At 54.2% G+C, this 25,201-nt stretch overlaps 1 protein-coding gene across 4 annotated transcripts in view; it reads left to right on the forward strand.

The window, feature by feature from the left end:
* The first annotated feature begins 6,247 nt into the window (after positions 1-6,247).
* Positions 6,248-25,201, forward strand: part of MEF2D (myocyte enhancer factor 2D) — a 38,212-nt gene continuing 19,258 nt past the window's right edge. Inside the window, exons 1-3 of one of the 4 annotated variants that reach the window (XM_007976780.3) lie at positions 6,248-6,590; positions 23,749-23,939; positions 24,535-24,738. In XM_007976780.3, coding sequence (XP_007974971.1) covers positions 23,886-23,939; positions 24,535-24,738 — 258 coding nt within the window. In that variant the 5' untranslated portion in view covers positions 6,248-6,590; positions 23,749-23,885. Of the gene's footprint in view, positions 6,591-16,942; positions 20,851-23,748; positions 23,940-24,534; positions 24,739-25,201 lie in introns of those variants that run through there. The other 3 variants (XM_037997761.2, XM_007976781.3, XM_073008276.1) reach the window with 3 other exon arrangements.

Here is a 25,201-nt window from a genome sequence, read left to right on the forward strand (position 1 = left end):
CAAGTGATCCTCCCATCTTGGCTTCCCAAAGTGTTGGGATTACAAATGTGAGCCACTGCGCCTGGCCGAAAACATTTTTAAAGCACCAATTATAAGCCTTTATCCCCCAGCTTGATGCTGGGGAATAAATCAGGATGGCAAAGTCCTTGTTCTCAAGAAGCTCACACTTTAGTGGGAGAGAGGGCCATGTTAAAACCTACCCCCAACAAGTATTGAATGCTTACTATGCAACAGGTACCATACTAGAACTTCACAGAAATGGATGCATTTAATTCAAACAGCAAGTCTAGCTCTAAGTAGCATTAACCCCATAGGATAGTTATTACAACTAACATGAAGAGACTTGTCTAAGGTCACTCCACTAGTAAACAGTATTAATGGAATTGTAACCCAAGTTTATATTATTCCTAGTTCTGTGCTCTTAACCACTGCTCTCATGGTCTCTAATGCATGGAAGGAAGGGACAGGTTTATTAATTGCTGTGAGCATTCAAAAGACAGTGCAATTGTCTTTGGCTGAGCGTGTTTGTGCTATGCATGCTGGGTGGAGCAATCAAGGAAAGCCACCTAAAGGAAGTGGTTTTGCACTGGACTCAATGGATCAGTTCATTCATTCTACAAACACTGTGCATCCATGGATTCAACCAACCTTGGATGGTGAATACTCAGAAAAAAAAATTGCATCTGTACTGAACATGAACAGACTTTTTTCTTGTCATTATTCCTTAAACAATGCCGTATAACAACTATTTTCATAGCATTTACATAGTATTAGATACTAAGTTATCTAGACATGATTTAAAGTGCATAGGTCACATGCAAATGTTACATTATATCACAGATTCAGCAGATTTTGCTATGGGAAGTGTCCTGGAACCAGTACCCCATCAGGTAAGGAGGAAGGACTGGACTTAAATTGAGTCCCTACTACATGCTGCTTTCTAGATGCTGGCGACACACAAGTGAAAGAAGTCCTTGTGCTTATGGACATGCAGGGCAAGGATAAGGGAAAGGCTAAAATTATAACTGGGCGAGTCTCAAATGCCAAGCCTCTACTTTCACAGTGGTTCTGCTCTCCTGCTCCTGGGTTTCTCTCCCATGAGCAAATACACCCTCCTACTCTGGGAAGTCCTGCTTAACGTCTACCCTGCATTTCTTTTTTCTTGTTTTTGAGAAGGAGTCTCGCTCTGTCGCCCAGGCTGGAGTGCAGTGGTGCGATCTTGGCTCACTGCAACCTTCGCCTTCCGGGTTCAAGCGATCCTTCTGCCTCATCCTCCCGAGTATCTAGGACTACAGGCGCGCGCCACCACGCCAGGCTAATTTTTGTATTTTCAGTAGAGACGGGGTTTCGCCATATTGGCCAGGCTGGTCTCGAACTCCTGACCTCGTGATCCGCCCACCTCGGCCTCCCAAAGTGCTGGGATTGCAGGCGTGAGCCACCGCGCCCGGCTCTACCCTGCAGTTCCTTCTGCTCCAAGACATTTCCCCACATCCCATTTCGTTCCTCCCAGGCCAAGTCTCATAGCCAAAACCTGGCAGGCCGCGAGCGTCTGGCCCTTTAAGTCTACCTTCTTCCCCCCACGTGCCGTCTGGTTGGGCTGGCGACGCTGACGCACGCGTGACGTCAATGGCAGCTGGTGGAGTCTGGGCACGAGGAGCGAAGTTGGGATGGGGGTGGGGGGCGAGAGAGAAGGCGGTTAATTTGCATTTAAAGGGGCCACTCCCTGGTTAGCGATCAGGGCTCTAAAGAAATGTGTATTCGGCAAACTTTCTGTCCTGGGTTATGGGGCAAGAAAAAGCCGTGGTACAGCTGAAATAGGCGGGGACTGGAGTTTGCGCTGACAATTATGTCCTTCCGCGGAAAGGGGGAAATAGTCCGTCGGTGCCCTGGCTGGGAGCACGTGACCGGGAGGGGGCGGATGTGGGGGGGGGCAAGAGAGAAGAAGGGAGGAGCTGGGGAGAGGACTGTCAGGCTGTGTTTCAGCTGCCCCCACCCCCACATCCTGCCCACTCTCCTGCAGCTGCCACCACATCCTGCCCAGCCGGGGGCAGGGAGCTTCTGTGGGGTTGATGCACTGACCGAGGACCTGGCTTTGGCACCCCCTCCCTGCCCGCTTCAGCTCCAGGGTGGGCCGTCTGCCCTTTGCCCCAAGCACCCTGACCCTGAGCTTGGGGCACAACTCTGCCAGTACAGCCTGACACCTCTCTGCCTGACTGCCCTTTCCCCCCAACTCTGGCCTAAACTTAAGTGGGACTTGTGCGGGGTGGTGGGACAGGCCAGACCACAGCCCCATCCTCAGGCTAGCACAGTTGTCAATGGACAAGTGAGGTGTTCAATAAACGGTTTTATAATCTGAACTCAGATACATAGCTGCACACACATACGCACACACATATAGAGATTCATGTTAACACATTTGCTGAGTGCATTCTATGCCAGGTCCTGCAAGGCCCTGAAGACTCAAAGTAGAGTTAGATTGCTGCCCTCAAGGAGCCCAGGATCTGGTGAGGAGTGTGTACAGAGGAGGCAGATACACAGAGCAGGGTGCACTATACAAGCAGGTGCAGAATAATACCCAAGTCCACACAGAGCATGTATACACAGAACTGCTGTACACCTGCTGATGGCCTTTCCTCTCTCAAGACAAGGTGGCAGATGTAGGGACTGCTGGGATCACTTGAAAACTGGGGGGAAAATGATCAGTTCAATGGAAGGGATGAGGGATGGACATAGGGGACTGGAGATTGTCCAGATGGCTGCAGGGAAGGTGAGAGGGGGCCAACCAAGGTGCCACACAGATTAGAGGCTGGACCAGCAGTAATGGCTTCCCAGGGCTCCTGGATAGGCAGGCAGAGAAACGGCCCTTGGGGCACGAGGATGAGGAAGACTTTTACAAATTTAAGTTGGATTAGGGATGCTTGGGAAGGGGTGAACAAGAAGAGTTGTCTATATCCCTCTGTCATATAAACTTACGAAGATGATATGGTGGAGAGGAGTTTACACACACTTTTAAAAGACTTCAGTGAGCAGGTAAGTGTTTGATTCCTAAAGGATTTTATAGCAGCTTTGGCCTGTCAGGTAACTTTTCTCTAGGAAAAATGGATGCGTAGCCAGAGTGGGAGGAGGAAAAATGAGACCTAGGCATCTGAACTCGCTCAGGTATTTCCTACCCAGGGGATTCTGGAATGGGAAATCCAGGGGCCAGAAGAAAAAGATTCAGTGAGACACTTTGAGGAAGTCCTTATTTCAATCTAACTTCCAGCAACATTACTCCCAAACCCTTTCTTACCCCTCCATGGGAATTAAGGCCCTATGTTTGTTACTTTTGCTCACTCATTTAGTTTTCTCTATATTCTAAATTATATCCCAGTTGTAGTGTCTGCCTTTCCTATTCTGTTCTCTAAGGAATTTTGTCAGCATCTTGGGGGTCCAGCACACTGCATCTCACCCACTGAGCTCTTCCCTCCTTTCCCTTTTCCCTCCTACTCCTGGCCCTTTAAAACCCTCCCCAGGTGACTCACCTTCCTTCCTCATTCCTTTGTTAAGGACCCAACATTCCAAGACTGGGAGGATCAATCAGCCAATCATAGCCCTGGCAAGCCTACCTCAGGCTTGAGATTGGCTGGAGCTGTGGTTGGCGGGAGGCTCACCACACTGATATAAAGGATGTTGGGGAGGGGGTTTCTGGGAAATGGCCTTGGGAAAGAATTTGTTCTGGGGTTGGTTAGTTTTTGGAGAGACTCCTTCAAGTACAGCTGGAGCCAGAGGGTTCTTCGGCTTGGAGAGCCTCGAAACTGAAGGCGGCTGAGAATCCAGCTCTCTTGGTCTCCTGGGGGCTTGGCTGACCCCTGCCCACTTTCTTTTCTTTCTTTTTTTTTTTTTTTTTTTCTGTGATCTGGGACCCAGAGGTCTGAAGGCTGAATTCCCAGGCCTGATCCTAAGAAGTCTTTTCCAGCAGCCTTGGATCTCTTCAGTCTCAACATTCTGCTTTCCCGACGTCGGAAACAGCCGGAAAATAAACACCCTGATGACTAAACGGTTTCTCCAGCTAGAGCCTAGGGAAGCACTAAAAATAGAGGCCACAAGTGAGGGGAGGTTCCCCACTTGAGGGGGGTTGGCACTTTCCCATCCTGCTACTGCCATAGCCTCAAGCCTGGCACAAGGCTCTGTTCTTCTCTGTCCTTGGGGGAAGAGGCAGATGGGCTCCCCCTGCCTACCCTGAAGTCTTTTGGGCAAACTAGCCCTGCCTGGCAGGGCTAACTCATATCTTCTGGTGTTGGGGGCCCAGCCTCCCAGACCCAATGAGGAACTGAGAAGCTATATTTGGGGACACGGTGGGACACTGTTTCCTGAAACGGGGGTCAGGTAGAAGGGTTGGAAACTGAGGCCAAGGAAATAGGAGCTTGCTGGCTTCCTGTCTTAGGACACACAAGATAAGTCTCCAACCTATTTTCAGAGCAAGTCCACTGAACTCACCTCCTTTGAGGCTTGCATGGGCCAATGGAGGCCTAGAGGGTTCTTTGCAGACCAGCCCTTGGCCCAACGGTCTGGTTTGGGTTATTATACAGTATAAGACACTGTACTAAGCAATCTGCTTAGAAGAACTAATTTAATCTTCACACTAAATTTCTGAGTTACCTACTATTACCACCATCTCTTGTCTACCCATGAGGACCATGAGGGGGAAGTTAAATAATGTGCCTGTGTTCACAGTTAATGAATGATAGAGTGAGGATCTGAACCACAGCAGCTTGACTGCAAAGTGGACATTTCTAACCACCATGACATGTTGCCTCTCTCTATATACTGGAGTCTTTGTCTGGTAAATCAGATCCAGCCAGATAGAAATCAGGGTGTGTGTCTGGGCGCGGTGGCTCATGCCTGTAATCCTAGCACTTTGGGAGGCCGAGGCAGGGGATTGCCTGAGCTCAGGAGTTCGAGACTAGCCTGGGCAACACGGTGAAATTCCGTCTCCACTAAAATATAAAAAATTATCCGGGAGTGGCGGCATGCGCCTGTCGTCCCAGCTACTCGGGAGGCGGGAGGCGGGAGGCGAGGCAGGAGAATCGCTTGAACCTGGGTGGCGGAAGTTGCAGTGAGCCAAGATCGCGCCACTGCACTCCAGCCTGGGCGACAGAACAAGACTCCGTCTCAAAAAAAAAAAAAAAAAAAAAAAAATTCGGGGTGTGTGAAGAACTGAGTGCTCTTCTGTTCTGCAAGGTTCTTTGAGATCTAAGCCAGATGCCATCATTTCCTTACGCTCCTGGGACAAAGCAGTAGGACTTGGAAGTAACAGGGATACTGAAGAGGACGGGTCAGTTGTCCAGTAGGCATGGCACCCACACTCCTGTTGTAGGGCACGTAAAGATTCACCACACCCTGGAGCAACCAGGAATTTGAAAATAAAAAAAAAATTAAAGAGCTACTACTGCTTCTTTAATAAGATATCTCTGGGTGTTTACTGTGCGGCGGGAGGTGGGGAGGAATTAGGGTCCCGCCCCTTTAAATTGCCCCCTCGGCAGTAAGTGCTGTGGGGCCCCGCAAGCACTGGAGATTAGGTCACCCAAGAACTATGAGCTGTCGCTTTAAATTGCTGGGCGTCTGCCGAGCCGGGACCTGGGACGGGAGGGGGCCTGTCACAGGTAGAGGGAGCAACTGAGCTCCCTAGGTAACCCCCCCACCCCCAAGAATGTCGCCCTTAAGTGGGGCTTTGTCACACACCAAGTGGGGGAGATGGGAGCTTTTCACCACTTCCAGTCTCCCCTTAATTTATCTACTTAGACTCCCACCTCCCAACTCTCCTGGGGCCCGGGGCTGGGAGGAGGTCCCGAGGTGGCGCGTGTTGAGAGTGTGCGTGCAGCTCGCACGGCCTCCCCGGAAAGGACCTCCTGGAGCACGCGGTAGCAGCAGCGCCAAGCGGGCGGCCGGCGTGCTCCGAGGGGCACCGTGGGAGCGGACCGATCCCTTTAAAGGTCTCTGGGTCTCGCCTTCCTACTTTGCCTCCTTGGTCCCTTCCTCCCTCCCTCCCGGCAAGCGGAGGGATCCGCCGCTCCCGGCGCCACAGCCTAGCTTGAGAGGGCGGTAGGGCGGGGGCCGACCCGACTCGGCCCGGCCCGGCCAGCCCTGGGGAAGCGAGGGGCGGGGCCGCGTCCTCGGGACCTCCCCAGCCCCGGCTCCGCCCCGCAACCCCCACACTTGCCTCCCATTGGCCCCCACACCTGTCCGTCACCCCGTTCTCCCCACCCCTCAAGCTAGGCTGAGCTGTGCCTACGTCGGCCTCGACTCCCGGGGGCTGGAGGAGTTACCTTTGGAGCCCGAAAGGAGGAAGGAAGCAAAATATCAACAACAGCCGAGGCGGCTCGGGCGCTCGGCCCCGGTTCCCCGCTTGCCCGCCGCCCGCCTGCTGGCCCCCGCGCCCACGACGGGGGCCCAGGCCCCACGGCGCCGCCCAGGGCCCGCGCGGACGCCGGCCTCATTTATTATTCCCCCCGCCCGGAGCTGCGGCTTCCTGGTGTTGAAGATCCCCTGGACCAGGGGCGAGAGGGCTACCCGCTCTTTGCCGTGACAACACCATTCCCCCAGCCGGGCTGGTGAGTAAAGAAAAATAATGCGCCTGCCACTTTAAGAGGCCCCCTCCCCCACCCGGTCCAGGGGTTGGGGTGGAGGGTGGTCTAGACCGTCCCCCTGAGGGGTGGGATGGGGCAGCCCCCGGGCCGGGAGGAACTCGCGAAGCGGGCCGTGTTTTCGTGTGGCGTTGGCGGGGATTACCTAGGGGACTGTTTGTGTCAGGGAGTCTGCCGTGGGGGACAAGTGGAGTGGGCTGCAATTCCCTTGGGTGTTGGGAATACGGGGTGGGGACGGGCGGATTGGGGGTGCGCCCGCTTGTTCGCTTTGGGGGTTTACGACGGCCTCCGAGCGGTCTGGGACGGGGCGCCATCCTCCAAGGGGGTCTCCGGTGACAGCCGGGAGCGACTGACATTTTAACAGCCGGCCCTCCCTCCCTCTCCCTCCTCTCGCCGCCTGTTCCCTCCTCCTTGGCCCGAAATGGTGCAGAAGGGGGCCTGGGAGGGCGGCGGGAGGGTGGAGGCGGGGGGAGCCGCAGCTGTTTGGGAAGCGGGGGAGGGAGGGGGGATGTTGTTCAGATGACACCGGGGTGGTGGGTTGGGGTGTGTGAGTGTGTGTGTCTCCGGGGCCCGTGTTTGCCGGGTGCCTGTGGAGTTGGGACGCGGAGTCGCCACGAGGTGGGCACGCAGGACCCTTCCTTGGGACCTCCTAGCCCCGCTTCCGAGACCCCTGATGTGGTTTGTCAGCAACCCCAGCTGGAGAACTCCCTGGCCAGAAGTTTGCAGCTGTTCAACATCTGGGCAAGAGTTCTCTAGTCCCTCTCTCCACCTATGGCAGGCGGAGCTGGGCTGCGAGTGGGGGTTTAGGGAGTTTGGGAGGGCTTTTGGGAGGGTGGGCCAAGGAGACCAAAATGCATTTAATCCCCTACTCCAATGCCAGCCTCCCTCCTACCAGGTTTGGGTCTTAGGGGGATGGGGGAAAGGGGCCCCCTCCCCCTAGTGAATCACGCTGTCCTCTCAGCAGCTTTCTGAGGGCTCCCCCTGAAAGGAAGGCACTCTAGGAGCCACCGACTGGGTTATCCCAGGTTTGCCCTTCTGAGTGGGAGCCTCCCTCTGCCTCCCCTTACTTGGTGCACTGTTGATGGGTTGGGGGAGGGTATCGCGGGCTTGGGGAGATCCTGTGTCCCTCTTTGCTGTGCCCAACCTCCATTCGAGTTTTCCTCGGAGTCCTGGTTTCTTTGCTTTGGGGTGGGGGTGGCCCTTATCCACTCCTCCTCCTATCCCTGCAGTGGGTCTCCGCAGCAATTCAGTGTCCAGCCTAGACTATGGGAAGTTTGCCGTCTGGGGCGGTGACCTTGGGCTGCTCTGGCCTGGAGATAGGAGGGAGAGTGCAGGTCAGCCTGAGATTGGGTGTTTTGGCGTTTGGGAGCTGTCCACCTCCCACTCCTCTCCCAACCCCAACAGGAAGGTCTCAGTAGCTGAGGAGAGCACTGAAAAGGCACATGTCAGTGTTCACAGATGTCCACCGCTTGTGGCCACGGGGTCACACCCGCCCCAGGACTTAGTCTGGCTCTCCCAGCTCCCACGGCCCTGCCTGGGAATGAATTTCCTTCCTGTGGTTTCCCAGTGTGTTGGGCAGGAGATGGGGGTGGGGTAGGACTATTGTGGGAGTGGCTGAGGACCTATTTATACGGGGTGATTGGGGGACACTGGAGCTTATATGGAACTTCTTCCCCTCTTGCCTCAGCATAGGCATTTGGGCCCTTGGGTCTCAGTGGTTATATTCTCTTTGTTGTAACTCCCCTGCCCCCGCCAACACACCCTGTATGTTTGCATATGTGTGTATATGTATGTGTGCACAGTACATTTGTAAAGGGAGGGGTCTCTAGTCTCTCTGGAGGGAAGGGGGAAGGGAGGAGCTTTTACTCACTCCTGTAGGGACCAAAAAGGTTGAGTTTTTCACCTGAGATCACACAACGAATCTGTGTAAGAGCTTTCGTCTTTCCACTCGTTTAGGCACAACTTCATAGTAGGGAGGGATTCTAGGAAGGGAGACATACAGTCCGTGTTCATGGAAGCCCCAGTCCAAGGGGAGAAGCAGGACCCAGAGAGCGTCATGATCCTTATGTTGGGGGATGGGTGTGGGGAATTGGCTAGAGCTTCTGTCTGCTGTACTCAATGCCTGAGAGAATGGTGGAGGACTTGGAGGGGTGGCAGGTGCTGTCCGTGTCTACTCCACTCTGCGCTTGGTGCCCCTGGGCTGGAGGGCCTGGGCATCCTGGCTCTGCCCCCTTGGCTCCTGGTTCTCCTCATAGGCTGGGAGATATGATAGTCTTTCTGGCTGCTGTTATATAATCTCTCTGTAGCAGGGTTTTTTTTTTTTTTTTCTCCCAATCTTTCCTGGGAGATGTGATGGGGAAGAGAAGGCAAAGGGAGACTCTTCAGGTTGGGGGGCGCTAAAGGAGCAGTAGTAAGGAAGGTTGTGGTGGGAGGTACCTTGGCCCCTGAGGAGGCCTTGGGGATAGGCCCTCATTGATTGTGGCCCAGCCCCTCCTACCCTTCTCCTCTACTGTGCCCTCAAAGGGTCCCTCTGCTGTGGTCGTCCCTTGCTCTTATACCCCCAGAGAGGCCTGGACCTCTGCCCATTTTGTCAACCTTCTCTTCCTGGCCAGCTGGGCCCCCTGCTCTCCCTGGTTGGCACTGGATCCAGAATCTCAGTGCTTTTGCTGGCCTGGTGTGGGCCCTTGGTTGCACACTTTGCCACACACCTGAGTACCTCTATGGGGACAAGGGAAGTCAAGGATCTGATGGGTGGGCCCAACATTTCCCTAGTTGTATTTGAGCCAGGCCCCCTGTTTCTTTGCCCCTCTAGTCCAGAGGGTGGTGGCCTTACTGGAAAAGAGGAGTTGAGGGCCTTGACTTAATACAGGCCTTGACCTCTTGGACACAGATCGTCATTGGTGTTCATCAGGTTCTGTAAGCGAGGATGTATGAGGTATGAGGATCCAATGTGAGCTTGGAACCTGTCATCAAGGGTCGGGTTCTCAGTCTCCTGGCACTGTGGTGGTGGGATTCTCCCCATCCCGCGGGACCATGGCTAGGACTCTCGAGACTCTCTGAGGCCAGCTGGTTTAAGGCAACTATCTCTCTTTTATAGGGAAGGAGGAAATGGTGGCAGGCCGGCACAACCTCAGCATCACTGTAATCGCTGGTGGCTTTTATGAGCCAGTCATGGGGCCGGAGTCCGGCCAACTGTCTGTCCTTCTGTCCCAGTTTGGTGACTTACTCATGGAGGGAGGGGCGGTTAGGTACTAGAAGCTGTGTTCCAGAAGCTGGACGGCTGACTGTATTGTGGTTGATGTCACTCGTCTATCCATGATCACATGGATATATCACTTATAATCTTTCTGTAGCAGGATGGAGGTAGGATGGAGCTTAGACTTCAAGAAGAACTTCCCAGTGGGGAAGCTGGGGAGAAAGAGATGGCTCTAATTTGGCATAGGAAAGGAGGGGAACTCAAAGCGCTTTCTTTTCCAGTGGCTCTCCTGAAAGGCCTTGACCTTTGGCCTGGTGGGGTCGGTGCTGTTTGGATCTTGGAATATTTATTTTCTTTTTCCTCTCGCTGCTTGTGGCTGAAAGTATTCTGAGGCATTTGTCCTGGAGCTGTGGGAGAACTAGCCATTAGGCCCCTTTCTCCTAGTAGTGGGAACTAGATAGGGGTCTCATGTAGACAGGCATGCCCAATGCGGTCCACAGCATTTAGTGGTACACATGCAGGAAGGTGTGCAACGCATACACACTGGTATATAGACACCCACAGAGCAGCTGCTGCACTGCGGGAGGTGGGGGGTAGTGAATGGCAAAGATGATTAAAGGATTGTAGAGTTGGGATGGGTTTGAGGGGACCAGAGGCAAGAAGGCGAAGGGCATAGCAAGAACTTTGAAGAGAGAAGGGCTGACTGGAGCAGGAGGGATTAAGGTTAGACCACAGATGGGCAGGCAGAGCCCTGTCTGCAAAATAAAGAGCATGGCTTGTGAGTCAAGGAGCCTTGGCTGACTTCCATCCCTGCCCCTTACCCCTCCCTCACATGCTCCTCTCTGTGGTCCTGGCACAGCCTGCCTCTGCCCCTCACACTGACCGTGTGTCCCCGGGTCACTCCTCTTGGGCCCCAGCTTTCCAGATGTACAGAGTTTCGCCTTTCGGTGATTAACACCTGGGTGTTTTGGTGGTTTGTCGCTGGTCTCTGTTGCCCTCCCCACTCACCTTGATGAACAAGGCCACTGTGAGGCATCAAGGCTACATCAAAGCCCTCAGGCATTCGGGGGTAGGTCCTTGGCCTAGGTGATCCCCAAGGCCCTCTTCATCTGACATTTTCCTTTTCCTGTGGCCGAGGCTACAAGCCTCTTTTTTCTGAGAGCCAAGTCATGCTTCTGGTTAGTCCTGGCTGGTGTGGAGACAGGGGAATGCATTCATTGATTCTGCACAGGATCCTGATAGCCAAGGGGGTGGGAGGCTCTTGTGCCTGTCTTACTTCTCTTCTTTCTGCTGTAGGCTGGGAGGGGAGGGACATGTCCAAAGCTCTGGCCTGTCGCTTGCCACACCCAGGCGGGACCATATTTACTCATTTAAACTTACCCTCCCAGGAGGTTCTGGGCTCTAGGCCTGGTCACTGACCTTGGCTTGTTGCCTCTGGCTAGGTGCTGTGGCCACTCTCCTAGGAGCTGGGCAGACCAGGAAACCATACAGAGGGAGGTTTTTTTTTTCTTTTCTTTTTTTTTGTCCCCTGGTCAAAGGAGCTTTACCCTCAGCATTACCCCACTTGCCCAACTTTCCAGTATACTTTGAGACCAAAAACCAAAACTTTTAAATTTTTTTTTGAGGCAAGATCTTGCTCTGTTGTCCAGGCTGGAGTGCAGTGGTGCCATCATGGCTCACTGCAGCCTCCCATTCAAGCGATCCTCCCACCTCAGCCTTCTGAGTAGCTGGGACTCCAGGTGTGAGCCATCGTGCCCCGCCCAAAAACCAAAACTTTTGAGATCCCAGTGGAGAGAGGTGACAGGTTCCCAAAAGGGAGGAAGGAAACTTCCATTTCTTGTGTTCGTGTGTGCCAAACTTTGTACTGAGCATGGGAACATAAGAAGACTGTTTCTCTCTAAAACTGTTACTTTGAATTGGAAAACAGAATCTCAGAGATTTAAGTGACTTATTTAAGCTTTCCTAGTTATTAGGTGTAAAGGGCTTTTGTCTGAGATTAAAGGAGAGATCCTGCCCTGCAGGACAGGGCAATGGAAAGGAGGCCTGAGAGGAGGAGGAGAAATTGAAGGGAAGAGAAAACCAGGATTCCTCAGCAGTGGGCAGAGAACCAGCCTTTGGTGGCAAGGTGAGGGAGGTATTGCTTTGACTTGAGTGTCATGGAGAAAGCCCCCAAAGCAAGGGTTTGAGGGCAAGATCAAATGACACTCCAAGACCCCTCCTGCTATCCCTGTGAGCTGCTGCATGGGACTAATGAGAAGACACTGGAGTGGGAAGGCTTGAACCACAAGAGGCTGGGCTTGTTTCAAGGCAGACACAAGGCCAGTGTGAGCCTCCCAGGCCCAGACCTGGGGAGTTGGCCCTGGAAGGAATGTGCTAGAACTCCCATATGGAGGGAGACTCGCTCCCACTCCCATCCAGGTTGTGAGCAGAAGCCCTGTGCCCAACAGTCAGTCCGCCTCTGCCCCTTATTTCTGGTGACCTTGAGCAACTCCCTGCCCATCTCTGTGAGAGTTTCCATACCTGCGAAAGGGAAGTGTTGCTACCTGCCTCACATGGGAAGGGAAGGGAAGGAGGTTCCGCCAGAAAAAGTGTGATGGTTACATCTTTTCTCTCAGACCTTGAGCCTTAGGCTGGCCCAGGACTTGCCTGAAACAGCGGTGGGGGCAAGCAATGCCTTTGGTGTCCAGGGTAGGGATTGAGGAGGCCTTGAGGGTTCCTCCTGGCCTAGGGCTCTGTTTGGCCCTGGGATGGTTTGGGAAGCTGAGCCCAGCCCTCCCCTCCCCATCCAGCCATCTCCTTGTCTGAGAACCTGCCTCCTCCACACTTAGCCCCTTGAGTCTTGCCAGATCCCTCTGGCTGCTTGCTTGCTTACCCCTCATGATTCTCTCATCCTCAACCCACCAGCAAATACCTAGGGTTGAGGGTTGAGAGAACAAAGAATACGGAGAGAGCCCATCCCTGAGTTTCAAGTAGAAATGCGTGGCAGGAGGCTGGAGTGAGGAGAGGGGGCTTGGTCCCTTTTCCTGGGGTCTTTCCACTCCAGCTGGATCAAGTAATGTGTAGGCAAGGGAATAGAGCAAGGGGTTTGAGGGATGATCTCAAACCTTGAGATTTTCCCTTTAAAGCATGCGTGTATTGTGCATTTGGTGAGAGATGATGGTTGGGGTAGACTAGGAGGATGGGAATGATCTGGAGGTGGATTTTTCAAACCTTCCTGTCACCTCTCTCCTTAACCTATGTGCCCCTTTCCTCCAGCCACCACCACTGCCTCCTCTGTGCTGAGTCTCCTTATGCAGGCCTCTGGGGCCCGTGATGGCTGGGTGGGGACAGGTGTCCTAGCCCAGCTGCTTCCTCTTGTCTCCCCCACCTGTCAGCCTGGGGGTGGGGAGCTAAGGGGGCGGGGAGTTAGGGGAACCACTTAGCCCCTCACCTGTTCTGAGGGGTGGGGCCCTGGTTGTAAACTGTAGCAGGGGAGTCAAGAGTAGACAACAGGCAGGACTTCCCCTCAGAGGAAAGATAACTGCAGATCATAGTAATGGCAGGGAAAACTTGATAGACAGAGGTCCTTGCTGGCAAAAGTCTGAAGGGTCCCTGCACAGCATCCTCATGAAAGGGTTAGAAGCCAGGTATTGGTAAGGGGCACGGATTTGGGGACATGTATCTGCATAGCCTTGTGCAGGTACTGCTCTCCCTACCCCCTTCCCTCTGGGCCCCCCCTCCATCTGGCTGGGCATCTTAGCCTCACCTGGCACCTTTCCTGAAAGCAGCAAGCTAATCCTGTAAGAGCTGCCTGGCTGGCCGCCTCAGCAGGCCCACGCAGCCACAATGCCCGCCCTCCCTCCACTGCCAGGGGCTTAGAGGACTGTCCTTCGAGTTAGAAGGAGACCCAGCCATTGCCCTGAACGGCCCCTTTAAATCCTCAGTGGCTTCTCGAGGTCATGATGTCTCTAGGAGGATTTGCTTTCCCTGATTGGATTGGCCTCTTTCGGGTCCCCTGTCATCATCGTAGGTGAACCCTGCATGTTCTCCACCTCCCCTTTCCTCATAATTAGTGCTGTCCAGTCTGAGGTCCCAGACCTTGGACTCTCTCCCCTCTCTCTTTGCTCTCATGTCCCAGCAATGAGGGCTCAGACCCCTTCATCTGCTTCAGCCAGAGCAGCCCTGTCTCAGTTCTGTGGGTGAGAAGAAAGGATCTTGCTGCTTTAAAAAAGGGGACAAACACTGCCCAGGAAGAGAATACCCTTCTGAGACTGTCTGCTGCCTGCCTCTCTCCATTTTTCTCTCTTCAGCCTGCCCTTCCTTTGGCCAGGGGCCCACACTTCTCATTACCCCATGCCCTTATTTCCATGGAAAGTCCCTCCCCTGATCTAACCATTAGCCCACCCGCTGCAATGGCAGGCAGCCCAGACCCAGCACTGGTGGCATTATGCTCATTCCAACGGCTCTCAAGCAGATCCGCCCCCAAGGCCCCAGCTGCCACTTTCACTTCTGTCTCCTGAGACCCCAGAGGGAAGTTGGGTTGGGGAGGTGGAAGGTGACACACTAACCGTCCCAACGGCCCCCACCTCTCCTCAGTCAGGGCTTCTGATGGCTAAGGGCCCCTGTCCATTGCTCTTGTCTAGATGACCAAAGTGGGTTAAGTAATAGTGGAAGGATTGGCTGCGGTGGGAGGGACGGCAGTTAGATAGCAGGAAGGACTTCCTAGGATTGGAGACCACTGCTGGGCTTCATTGTTTCAGAGGATATGGGAGTGGTGTAGATACTCTGGACAAATGTAGGTCAGACTTAAAGGTAGGTAGGAGATTGGTTGTCTGCAGCTCCCATTGGTTGGCATACAATGCTGGAGCCTCCATGCCCTCCCACGTGTCACCAGCCTCACATGCTTGGTTGGAGGGCTTCTGACAAAGCAAGTTTGAGCCCCAGAGATAAGGACTCAGCCCTGAGAAGTTTTTTCTGTAGTCTTATATCTATCCTACCTGCTGTCCTGGGCCATTTCCTCCCACCCTGCACTGTGGATGGGTTTTGGAAATGGAGATAGAAATGGAAGTAAAGGACAGCTCACCTCCATCCTGCTGCTGCTGCCCCAACCTTGGCACTAAAGAGGGGAATGGGATTCTTCTCCTGTGACGCCTCAGGGCAGTGACAGAGCCACACTTCACCCTGTGAATCTTACCAAACTCCTGTAGCTGCCATGCTTGCTTATTCCTTGTGATTTCACACCCCTCCCCCATCTCTGCCTAGACAAGAGTAGGGGACCCAGTTGTACTGAGAGCTCTAGACTGTGTCACTGTGGGTTACTGTAAATCCAGTAATGCTTTCTGGAGGGGAAAGATGGGAACAAAGGCCTGAGGTGCCAAGAACTCTACTTGGTGTCCCCAAGTGCCTATGGATCCTGGGTGGGGGTGACCCAGGTCCTGGAATGGGAAGTTGAGCCTGAAGGAATAAGGTCAGAGACACTATGCAAATCCTCATGCAAAAGAGTGGTGGTGAGTCATTGCAGCTTGGCCTGCTGGGATGGAATCTGAAGACAGCCTTAGGCTTGGGTTCTAGAGCTGGTCCCACCAGGGACCAAACAGTGACCTTGGGCTAGTTGCTGCTCAGTAACCACAAGCAGGTGGTCTGATAGGCATTCCCAGTGTGTGAGGGGGTTGGGATGGCTGAGGCTCTGCCACAAGGGCATTGTGTGCCCCACTTGGTACTTGTTCTGGCTGTCCTGAGCCTTTGTCAACCCTTGGCCATCTGTTGGAGGGTTACTGTTTAGAAGGCACCTGCCCCTTCACCAGCCCCATCCTGACTCTCTTTTAGCACCCTCATTGCCTTTCCTCCCCAGCAAGAGGATGACAGACCCAGCCAGGCCATCTCTTTGGTTCCTCTCCATGAATTACACAATTCTGACCTCCCTTCCCTTTGGGCTTCCCCAGAGAGCACAGGAGCCGTGTGTTTGGGCTAGAAGGGCATTTGGGTACCTCATCCACCCAGCTACCCATAATACGGGCCAGTGGGGTGAAGCCTGTAGAAGGCAGTGACTTACTCAGGATCACACCTTAGACCAGAGCAGGGACTAGAACCCAGGTATCCAGAATCCCAGCTTAGAGACCCCATATTTCCCTAAGCTGTTCATTCTCCTACCTCACCCATCCCTTCTCTACTGGGACTCAATCTCCTGTTGCCCCCAAATACTTCCTGAGATCAGTCTGGGTAGCTCTAGGAGCTTGTTTTGCAGGGTGGGGTGGTTACCTAGGAGCCAGTCCAGAGGCCATAAGGGGAAGGTCAGAGCAGGAGTGGGAAGTGCTGGACCCTGGGTGACAGGCTGCTGCCTTGTAGGGAGCCAAACGGCCTCACAGCTGCTACAGGAAGGATGAGAGCTAGACTACAGGAAGGACAAGCTGGGGTGGGGAAGACATGGAGGAGGCTCAGGAGACAGACCCTCACTGGAGAGGCATCTCCTGGGCAGAGAACAGGATGACCCCATCCCAGGAGACTTGCCAGGGAGAAGAGGGCGGGAAGCCTAGGGTGGGGCTCAGGAGAGTTGTCCAGCGGAAGCTAGGGGGAGGACTCAGCCCTGCTGTCCATACCGGGTGCTCCCTTTGGCAAGTCAGGTCCTGTCCCTTAAGCTGAGACTGCAGGGCCTGCCCCCCACTTGAGTTCCTAGGGTGCCTGGGGCCTGAGACCACCCCTGCCCCAGGCCCAGCTTTCCTGGACTGCCTGCCCCCACAGCCCGACAGCCCGCCCCCAGGTCCCCTGTCGGTGAGTTAAAATTAGCTCAGTGCCCAGGCTAAAAATAGCCCCTGCCCAGCCCTGAGGCTGCTGGACTGGGGGAGGGGAGTCCCCGAGGGAGGGAAAGACGGTGGGAACCAGGGATTTGGGTAGTGAGCCTACCAGACAGAACTTTGAAGGCTTCGGGCTGGGGCCCTGCTTTGAGATGAGACCCTAGAAGCACTTCTGGGGTGAAGAAAAGAGGCTGCTGTGGGAGGGGGCGGGGACAGAGAGGGGGCAGAGAGAATGCAGCATGAGAGGGAGACCCGAGAGGGGCCCAGGAGCAGGGGCGTGGGGAGCAGGCCATGCAGGAGGGGGTGTGAGAATTGGGCTGTGTGTGGGATGGGGAGAGGGACAATGTGAGGCTCCTGCCTTGGCTCAGATTTCAGAGGGGTAATGCCCCCTACTTCCTTTGTGAAGGAAGAGCTCACTCTGTGAACCACAGAATGATTCTGGACCATCTCGCCTGGGTGTTTGGGGGCATCACCGGGTTCACCTCGCCACCCTGTGTCCCAGAGCTCCTTAGCCTGTGTCTCTGCACTAGGGAAGAGGTCCCAGGGCTGAAGTTGGGGGAGAGAAATGACTAGGAAGGTTGTGAACCTGGGGGTAGGCTGGGTAATAAGGCAGGGCCTGGGGATCGAGCTGGGCAGCTGTGGTCCTTGGTCCTCGGTCCTCACTTCTGCTGCCTCTTAGGGCTGGCCTGCCTGCTCTGGGATACTCCTTCCGGGGCTGTGTCTGGGTCCAGTCCAGGCCCCCAAGGGCCCCCTTGCCTCTCCCTGCCCTTGCCCTGGGTGGGACCTGCCCCTCCCTTGTCTGTCTCTTGGCTGGACTGCAAGTTCTCAGAGGGCAGGGGTGGTGTCCTGTTGAGTTATTCCCCCAGCGCTGGGCCAGGAGTCAGTCCTGGAAGCCGTTGTTGAACCTGTCCCTTGTTCTCTACCTGCTTCTCTCTGAATCTTTGTCTCTGCGGGTCTCCTGCCTCTCCCTCTCCTCTAGCCCTCTCCTTGTCTGTCTCTGCTTCTGCCCCATAATGCCTTCTGGCCTTGCTGCCTCTTTTTCTCTGTTATCTTTCCTGTGTCTGTGTGTCTGTCCCCCCTCTGCCACCCTCTTCTGTGTCTGCCTCACCCACGCCTCCTCCCTCATTAGTGAGCAGGCTGCTTGAGGCCGCCTGACTGTGGGGGTGACAGGTGGATTGGATTGTCACCCCCTCCCCCAGTGCCTGCTGCTTATTTCATGCCCTGCAGCCCAGCCACAGGGAAGGGGCGGGAGGAGGGATGACAGCTGTCTCCAGCGCCTCCTGCCTTACCCTCCAGTCCTCAGCCTCCAGCCCCAGCAGCCTGGGAGGGAGAGATGAAGGGCCCGCCTAATGAGAGCTCCCTTTCTCACCATGAGGAAGAGCAGGTTGAGGCCCACTGCTCTGTGATGCGAGGCTGCTCACTCAGCCTCTCTGGGCATCTCCTCCCTTTTGACCTGTGCTGGTATGGGAACTCTGGAAGCAGATGCCCTGTGGTTTCTTTGAGCCTTGGGACCACTAGGATGGGAACAGATATGGGTGGAAGGGTATAGGGGAGAAGGAAAGGTAGGTACTCCCCTGCCAAGAGCAAGAAAGAGAGGATAGAGGCTGGCCATGGGAAAGGAATTGCCCTGCAGCTCCATGGGAAGGACAGCTTTGCTCAGCCCTGCTGCAGCTGCAGGGAGGCTGCCCTGACCTCTCCCCTTCACCGCTCTCCCCACTGGCCCCAGGCCACCTTCACACAGGAACTGAGATAGCATCATTCTGAAACCCGAGAATGGTTTGAATATTGCTCAGGTACCAAGAGGTGTTGCACTGGGGGAGCCAGGGACCTGTTTCTTCTCCCATGCCCCCTGCAAACCACTCCTCCTTTAGGGTACCTTTTGCACATCATTTGTAGCTCATTTGTATGTAAACACAACCCACAGGTTCTAATTGGGTCTGTACCTGGGCTTGGAAAAATGACCATCAGTGGGGTCCTTCTGGATTTCCCCTGGTCCTCTCAGCTCTCCTTCTTGTCAAGGGTGTTGTCAGAGGGGCCTCCTGCCCTGCATCCTCCCTGCTGTCCATTTGTGAAGTCTTCTTCTCAGCCACCCTTCTCTATAGTTGGTGAGTCTGTGCCTGCTTCCCTCTCTGGGCATCTGCTCCCTTTTGACCTGTGCTGGTATGGGAGCTCTGGAAGCAGATGCCCTGTAGTTTCTTTGAGCCTTGGGACCACTAGGATGGGAACAGATATGGGTGGACATTGCCAAATGTCCTCCCCATCTTTGCTTCTCACATGTCTACCAGGAAGGCCCTGCCTCTGCCTGTCCCAGCCCCCTGCCACCCACGAGGTTCACCCTGCCCCACCCTTGTCCTGTCCACGGAGTCAGGTGAATCAGAGTCAAGCAAAGCCTTGAGAGCCTTTGAAGGGGAACTTTTGGTGACATAGATACTGTCAGCCCGAGGAGTCATAGCTGTGGCCTGAGGTCAGGATTCGGCAGGCCCTGGGGCCATCGGAACAGGAAGGCGATCCTGACTAACCCCACCTCTTTGGTAGCCCAAGTCCTCCCAAGCCCTGGGCTCCAGATACCAGGCAGGGTGAAGGAGAGAGGGTTAGAAAAGAAGCAGCCAAAGGGCCAGATCATCTGCGAGGGCTTCCTAGAGGAAGAGTAGACCAGACAGGAGAAGAATGGGGCCAGGGGAGGCTGGAGAGGAGAGACTCACATCTGGAGAACAGATGCCCAGGCCTCTGGCTCCTGCCAGTTGGTTAGGTAATTAGGCAGAGGGCTAATTAAGGAGGTCCAGGTGTTCATTAAAACCTCCCTAATTGTGTAGGAGGGAAGTTTAGCCAGGATAGGCCCCCAAACCTTGGATAGGGTCAGGTTAGGGTATTTTGTGCCTACCTAGGCCCCAGCTGCCCCTTCCTCCAAAATCAGGGTTGAGTTCATGTTGTTGCCCCAGGGCTTTCAAAGACCCTGCAGCAATGTGGAATGGAGAGCAGAAGGAAAAAAGGTCAATACACACTACGCCTGCTTTGTAGAGAGGTTTGTGGTTAGATGGGAGGAAGGACTGCCTAAGGCAGGGGCATCTCCTCCTCTGGCAGTGTTGGCACAGAGGTGGGAGCAGCAGTGGGGAAAGGGCCCTGGGAAGCATGGAATTATAAAAAGTGCTTTCGGCTACCTTGATAGGGAGTGGGGATAGATGGGGCCTGGTCTTTTTAACCCTGACTTCTCTCTGTCAGACGATGCTCAGTGAATCTCTGTGGCTTCCCTGCCTTCTCAGCCCTGATCCCTCTCTCGTCCCAGCTCCCCCAGCTTGAGGCGGGGGTGGGGGGGGGCGGTGTAGGAGATCAGCCAGGGAGCTGGTTGCCAGGCGACAGTTGCCTAAGCAACCCCATCCTCTCCATCTCCATGTGCTCAGGGCTGCTCCTTAGAAGACTTTAGAGTCTCACCCTCTGCACCAGCCAACCTGAGGGTGGGGAGGGTTGAGGACTAGGATACCAGGCGTGGTTGGAGGGTGGGTGGTGTCCAAATCTTCAGGGGCCATTGGGAGAGGAAGGGTTCTAGCTCCATAGAGGATAGAGTGAGAGGAACTGGTACTGCAGCAAGACCATTGGAGGTTAGACTGCAAGAAGGACTTCTCACAGCGCCACAACAATGAAATAGTATTTTCTTCTTTTCAACAGACATTTCCTGACCTCCTTCTTACAGGAGATAGAGTAGTGAAAAAGACAGATGTGATTCCTGCCCTCAAGAAACTTTAGCCTCATGGAGGAGCCAGGCGTTAGTTAAATAAAAGCACAGAATCATAGTTATTCACAATGGTGATAAGTGCTAGAAAGATTACAAGAGTGACTTTTCTGAGGGTCATGAAAACAAAGAGAGGTTTATCTTCCAGTTCGGAGGAAGAGGCAGTATTGGTCATAAGCTGACAGAGGTTACATCTCAGCAAGAATTTGGTTATGAACTAAAGGTGCTGAGAGGGAGATGGTAAAGGGGAGAGTGGGAAGGTGGATGCTCTAAATCAGAGGAGGCCAGTAGTTCCTGCATTTACCAGTCTAGATTGAGTTTTCAAGGCTAAGCCAGAGAATCCCATTTAAAAAGCCAACTATTGGTAGCCCCCTCCCCTTGCCCTCTGTGTGCCCTCCCCTACCTTCCCTGCCAAAGCCCACACCACTGTAGCTCTAGAAAGCGCGGTCTTTGGATTGCACCGGGAAGGAGGGAAGCTGAAATCCCTGGGCTGGAGCCTTTGCAATGGGAACTTGGCAGACACTGGGGTCACAGGTGAGGAATGGGGTGTCTGGAGGTGGTTTGGGGCCCAGGTGTCTGCTGGGCCACTCAGGACTGGCTGGGCTGGTGTTGCTCTTGTCCCAGGGTACCAGTAGGAGGCCCAGGGCCCATGGAGCACCTTGAGGACAAGGAGGAGGGGAAGAGGAGGCCGGACAGGTGGCTCACACCTCTAACCCCAGCACTTTGGGAGGCTGAAGCGGGAGGACTGCTTGAGCCCAGGAGTTCAAGACCATCCTGGGCAACATAGGAGGAGACTCTGTCTCTACAAAAGTCAAAAAATTGGCCGGGCGCAGTGGCTTATGCCTGTAATCCCAGCACTTTGGGAGGCTGAGGCGGGCGTATCACGAGGTCAGGAGTTTGAGGCCAGCCTGACCAACATGGTGAAACCCCGTCTCTACTGAAAATACAAAAGTTAGCCAGGTGTGATGGCGCGTGCCTGTAATTCCAGCTATGCGGGAGGCTGAGACAGGAGAATCGCTTGAATCAGGGAGGCAGAGGTTGCAGTGAGCCGAGATCATGCCACTGCACTCCAGTGTTGGCGACAGAGTGAGACTTCGTCTCAAAAAAAAAGAAGTCAAAAAATTAGTTGGGCATGGCAGTACATACTCATGGTCCGAGCTACTTGGGAGGTGAGGTAGGAGGATCACTTGAGCCCAGGAGTTTGAACCAGCCTGACCCACATAGCGACACCCTGTAGCTACAAAAAAAAAATTATTAATAAATTATCTGGGTGTGATGGCACACACCTGTATTCTCATCTACTTGGGAGGCTGAGGCTGGAAGGTTGAAGCTGCAGTGAGCTGTGATTGTACATTCCAGCCTGGACAACAGAGCAAGACCCTATCTTAAAAAACAACAACCACCACCAAAAAAAAAAAAAAAAGAAGAAGAAAGGTAGGGGATCATTTGAAGAGCAATGCATTTATCTGCATTGTTTTCTGTAGATATCCAGGCAGAGCAGAAGCTCTTCAGCTGGGCTGGGGAGCAGTCTTGGTAATGGGGCCGGTATTCCCAGCTCCTCCCCAGTTCGTAGATTCCATGTCTTCCCTCTCCCGCTTCCTTCATGAGCAAGAGACCAAAGATGAACTTTAGCATCTACTGTGGTACCTTAGGGGCCATGTTGAGTTGGGCTGGAAAGACTCCAGGGAAACTCAGCAGCCATTGTCAGTGGGAGCTGGGGGGTAGTGGTAGGGGTTGTTCTCTGTCATCAAACACCTCTACCCAGGTAGTGGGCAGTGGGTGCAGAGGATCAGACAGTGGATGGGGGTCTACATCCCTAGACTCTGCAGTAGGGTCTCTGAGCATGGGGCTCTATGGAAGGGGAGCTCTGGAGGGGAGGGTGGGCATTCTCTGGTCCAGGCTTCTCCCAGGACCCAAATAGAGTGGCTTTAGAAAGCCTGGGCCCCAGTTCACTGTCCTCTTCCAACATCTTCCAGAAAGCTCCACTTTTGATGCAAGGACTCCTGGAATCAGAGCTGGAGGGGCCCTGAAGTCATTCCGTGCCTCCATCCCATCCTGGGCCCTTCCAGTCCCCAAGGACTCACCCAGCCTGTGTAGGCACTGCCCACACTGGAGAGAATGCACCTTTTCTGGCCCAGGCTGTGCTGCCATCCTTGAGCCCCCTCCCATCCTATGGTGCCTGCTGGAGTTGTGCAGTGCAGGGGCTGTTTCTCCTCCTGGCTTTAGCATGGAGCTGTTCAACCAGTGGGCTGTGAGGGGGTTACAGGTGTCCTGAGACAGCAAGTTCTCTGCCTGGTGCCTGCATCCGCCTGGCTGCCAGTGGCCTCCCCAGGGTGTATCATTTGGCCCTGTATTTTCTCTGTCTGCTTCAAGATGTGCAAGGTTGGGAAGCACTACTCTTAGACTGAGCTTGGATTCTAGATGCGGCACATACCGCTAGAGCAGGAATCAGCAAACTATGGCCCGTGGACCAAATCTGGCCCATGCCCATTTTTGTAAATGTAGTTGTATTGGATCACAGCCATGCTCATGCTCATTCATTTGTGTGTTGCTGTCTGTTGCTTTCATGGTACAGTGACAGAGTTGAGTAGTTACAACAGAGGTTGTATGATCTGCAAAGCCTGAAATATTTACAATGAAATGGTTTCATTGTTTTAAGCAGCACAACTCTTTCCTCAAACAAAAATCTTAGGCTGGGCGTGTCCGAAGGTATCGAGTTAGCTCAATTGATTGTTCACAGTCAGTTACAGATCGAACTCCTTGTTCTACTCTTTCCTCTCTTCTCATTTCTGCACTTGACTAGGCTTATAAAAATAAAAAGAAACCTTAGGCTTAAGCTCACTGAGGAAACAGATTGGTGTGGAGGAACTCTAGTTGAAGGGAGATGTGGGTGCTACAACCCCAGGCCCCACTACAGGACTCCAGCCCCCAGCTCTGGTATGTTCTTGAGCCAGGGGCACCAGAGACATCCCATCCTGGCACCAGGTATACCATGCTTGTTTTTCACTGACTGGGCAGATGTTCTCTCAGCATTGTCTCCAGTCCAAGCTCCAGAGTGGGAACCATAGTTCTAGGCCAGAGGAGCAGCTGGAGCACCTGGGTGTCCATACTATAAGCAGATTCTAGAGAGAAGAATGGGCCATGGGATATTCTCTGAGACCCGGACCCTTGGAAGCCAGGAGGTCCATTTACTCTGACCTAGAGCCTGAGGACAGCAGTGACCAAGGAGAAAGAGCCTGGGCCTTGGTGTGAGCTCCAGCTTGTGCCTGGCTGTGGCATACCATTGCCTCAGACAGCATTGCCTCATGTTGAGGGTGGAGCTCAGATGCTGCCAGCCTCTCACAGGGGTGCTGCGAGCCTGGCCTGTGTGCCCAGGGAGCAGGGCTGGGGGTTTTGGGGGCTCAGAGTCCTCTCATGACCCTCCCCTTCCAGGAGGCTGTGCAGAAGGTATCCTGCAGACCATGAACTGAGCACTGTTCCCAGACTGTTCATGAGCACAGTGTAAGGTGTGCCAAGATCCACCACCCAGCGAGCCCCTCCCCTCCGTAGCACGAGGACCCTCAGAGAAGATGGGGAGGAAAAAGATTCAGATCCAGCGAATCACCGACGAGCGGAACCGACAGGTAGGGAAGTCTTAGAGCCACACGAAGCGGGTGAGGGCAGGGAGCAGGCCTCTGCCTCTACTCCCTCCAGGCATTCCAAGAGGGCTTTGTGGAAGAGGGGAAACTATGAGCTATTACAGAAGGGGAAGGGAGATTGGGAGAAGAGGAACCACAACCTCTTCGCAGTTCTTGGAGCTCTGTGTCCCAGGATTCCAAGGCTCATCTGCTGCCACAGCTAGATGAGCCCATGTTCCCATCCCAGAGCCATATACAAGCCTTAGGTCATACCCCCAGGCACTCCCCATTTCCCAACAGGAATCCTCCCCGTCTTCTTCACTGACCTCTTCATAGCCTCCAGCACAGAGGTGTGGAGTTCTGTCCACCTGACTCCTGCCCCTTCAGTGAGTGGACTCTGGGCTGTATCTCAGCTGTGTGTTAGCCTACAAGCACTAGCCTGGTCCTTCCCCAAACCAGGGACTCCTGAGACCAGGGACTGTGTCACACTGAGAATGGGGGCTCCTGAGGGCAGGGGCAATGTCCAGCCATCTGTAGGCTGGGACTCCCAGTCAGGCCTTAACTGAGCCAGATCTGGCCGCCCACCCATCCTTCTCTGCAGGTGACTTTCACCAAGCGGAAGTTTGGCCTGATGAAGAAGGCGTATGAACTGAGCGTGCTATGTGACTGCGAGATCGCACTCATCATCTTCAATCACTCCAACAAGCTGTTCCAGTACGCTAGCACCGACATGGACAAGGTGCTGCTCAAGTACACGGAGTACAATGAGCCACACGAGAGCCGCACCAATGCCGACATCATCGAGGTGGGCCCACACACACAGGCACCAGGACACACCCCCTGCCTGCATCCACATGGACACATGCCCGCGTTGCATGTACATGCAGACCTGCCTATGCACACATCCTGGTATACATGCCCCTTGTAGCCCCTCACCTGTGTGCACACACATACAAACCCTCCTCCCATCACACAAACCCAGGGCCTGAGGAGGAAGCAAGGGCAGTTCAGGTGAACAGGCCAGTGCCAGGCTGCCGGCCCACACCCACCCTGCCCTCTCCAAGAGTCTATCTTCTGTCGTCCAGCGTGATGTAACATCTCTCTTGCCTTCTTGCATCCTGTCTTTCTCTTTGTCTCTCTTTCCCCACTTCTCCATCTTTTGGTGTGCTTTTGCACCTGCCTCTTCCTTTTTTAAATCTCCCTCTTTGTTTCCATCTCTCCTGCTGTCTCTGTCTGTTTGTGGGCTTGGTGGTTCTATTTTCTGTTTC

Source organism: Chlorocebus sabaeus, chromosome 20 (genome assembly GCF_047675955.1).
Source record: "Chlorocebus sabaeus isolate Y175 chromosome 20, mChlSab1.0.hap1, whole genome shotgun sequence".
Taxonomy (NCBI): Eukaryota; Metazoa; Chordata; class Mammalia; order Primates; family Cercopithecidae; genus Chlorocebus; species Chlorocebus sabaeus.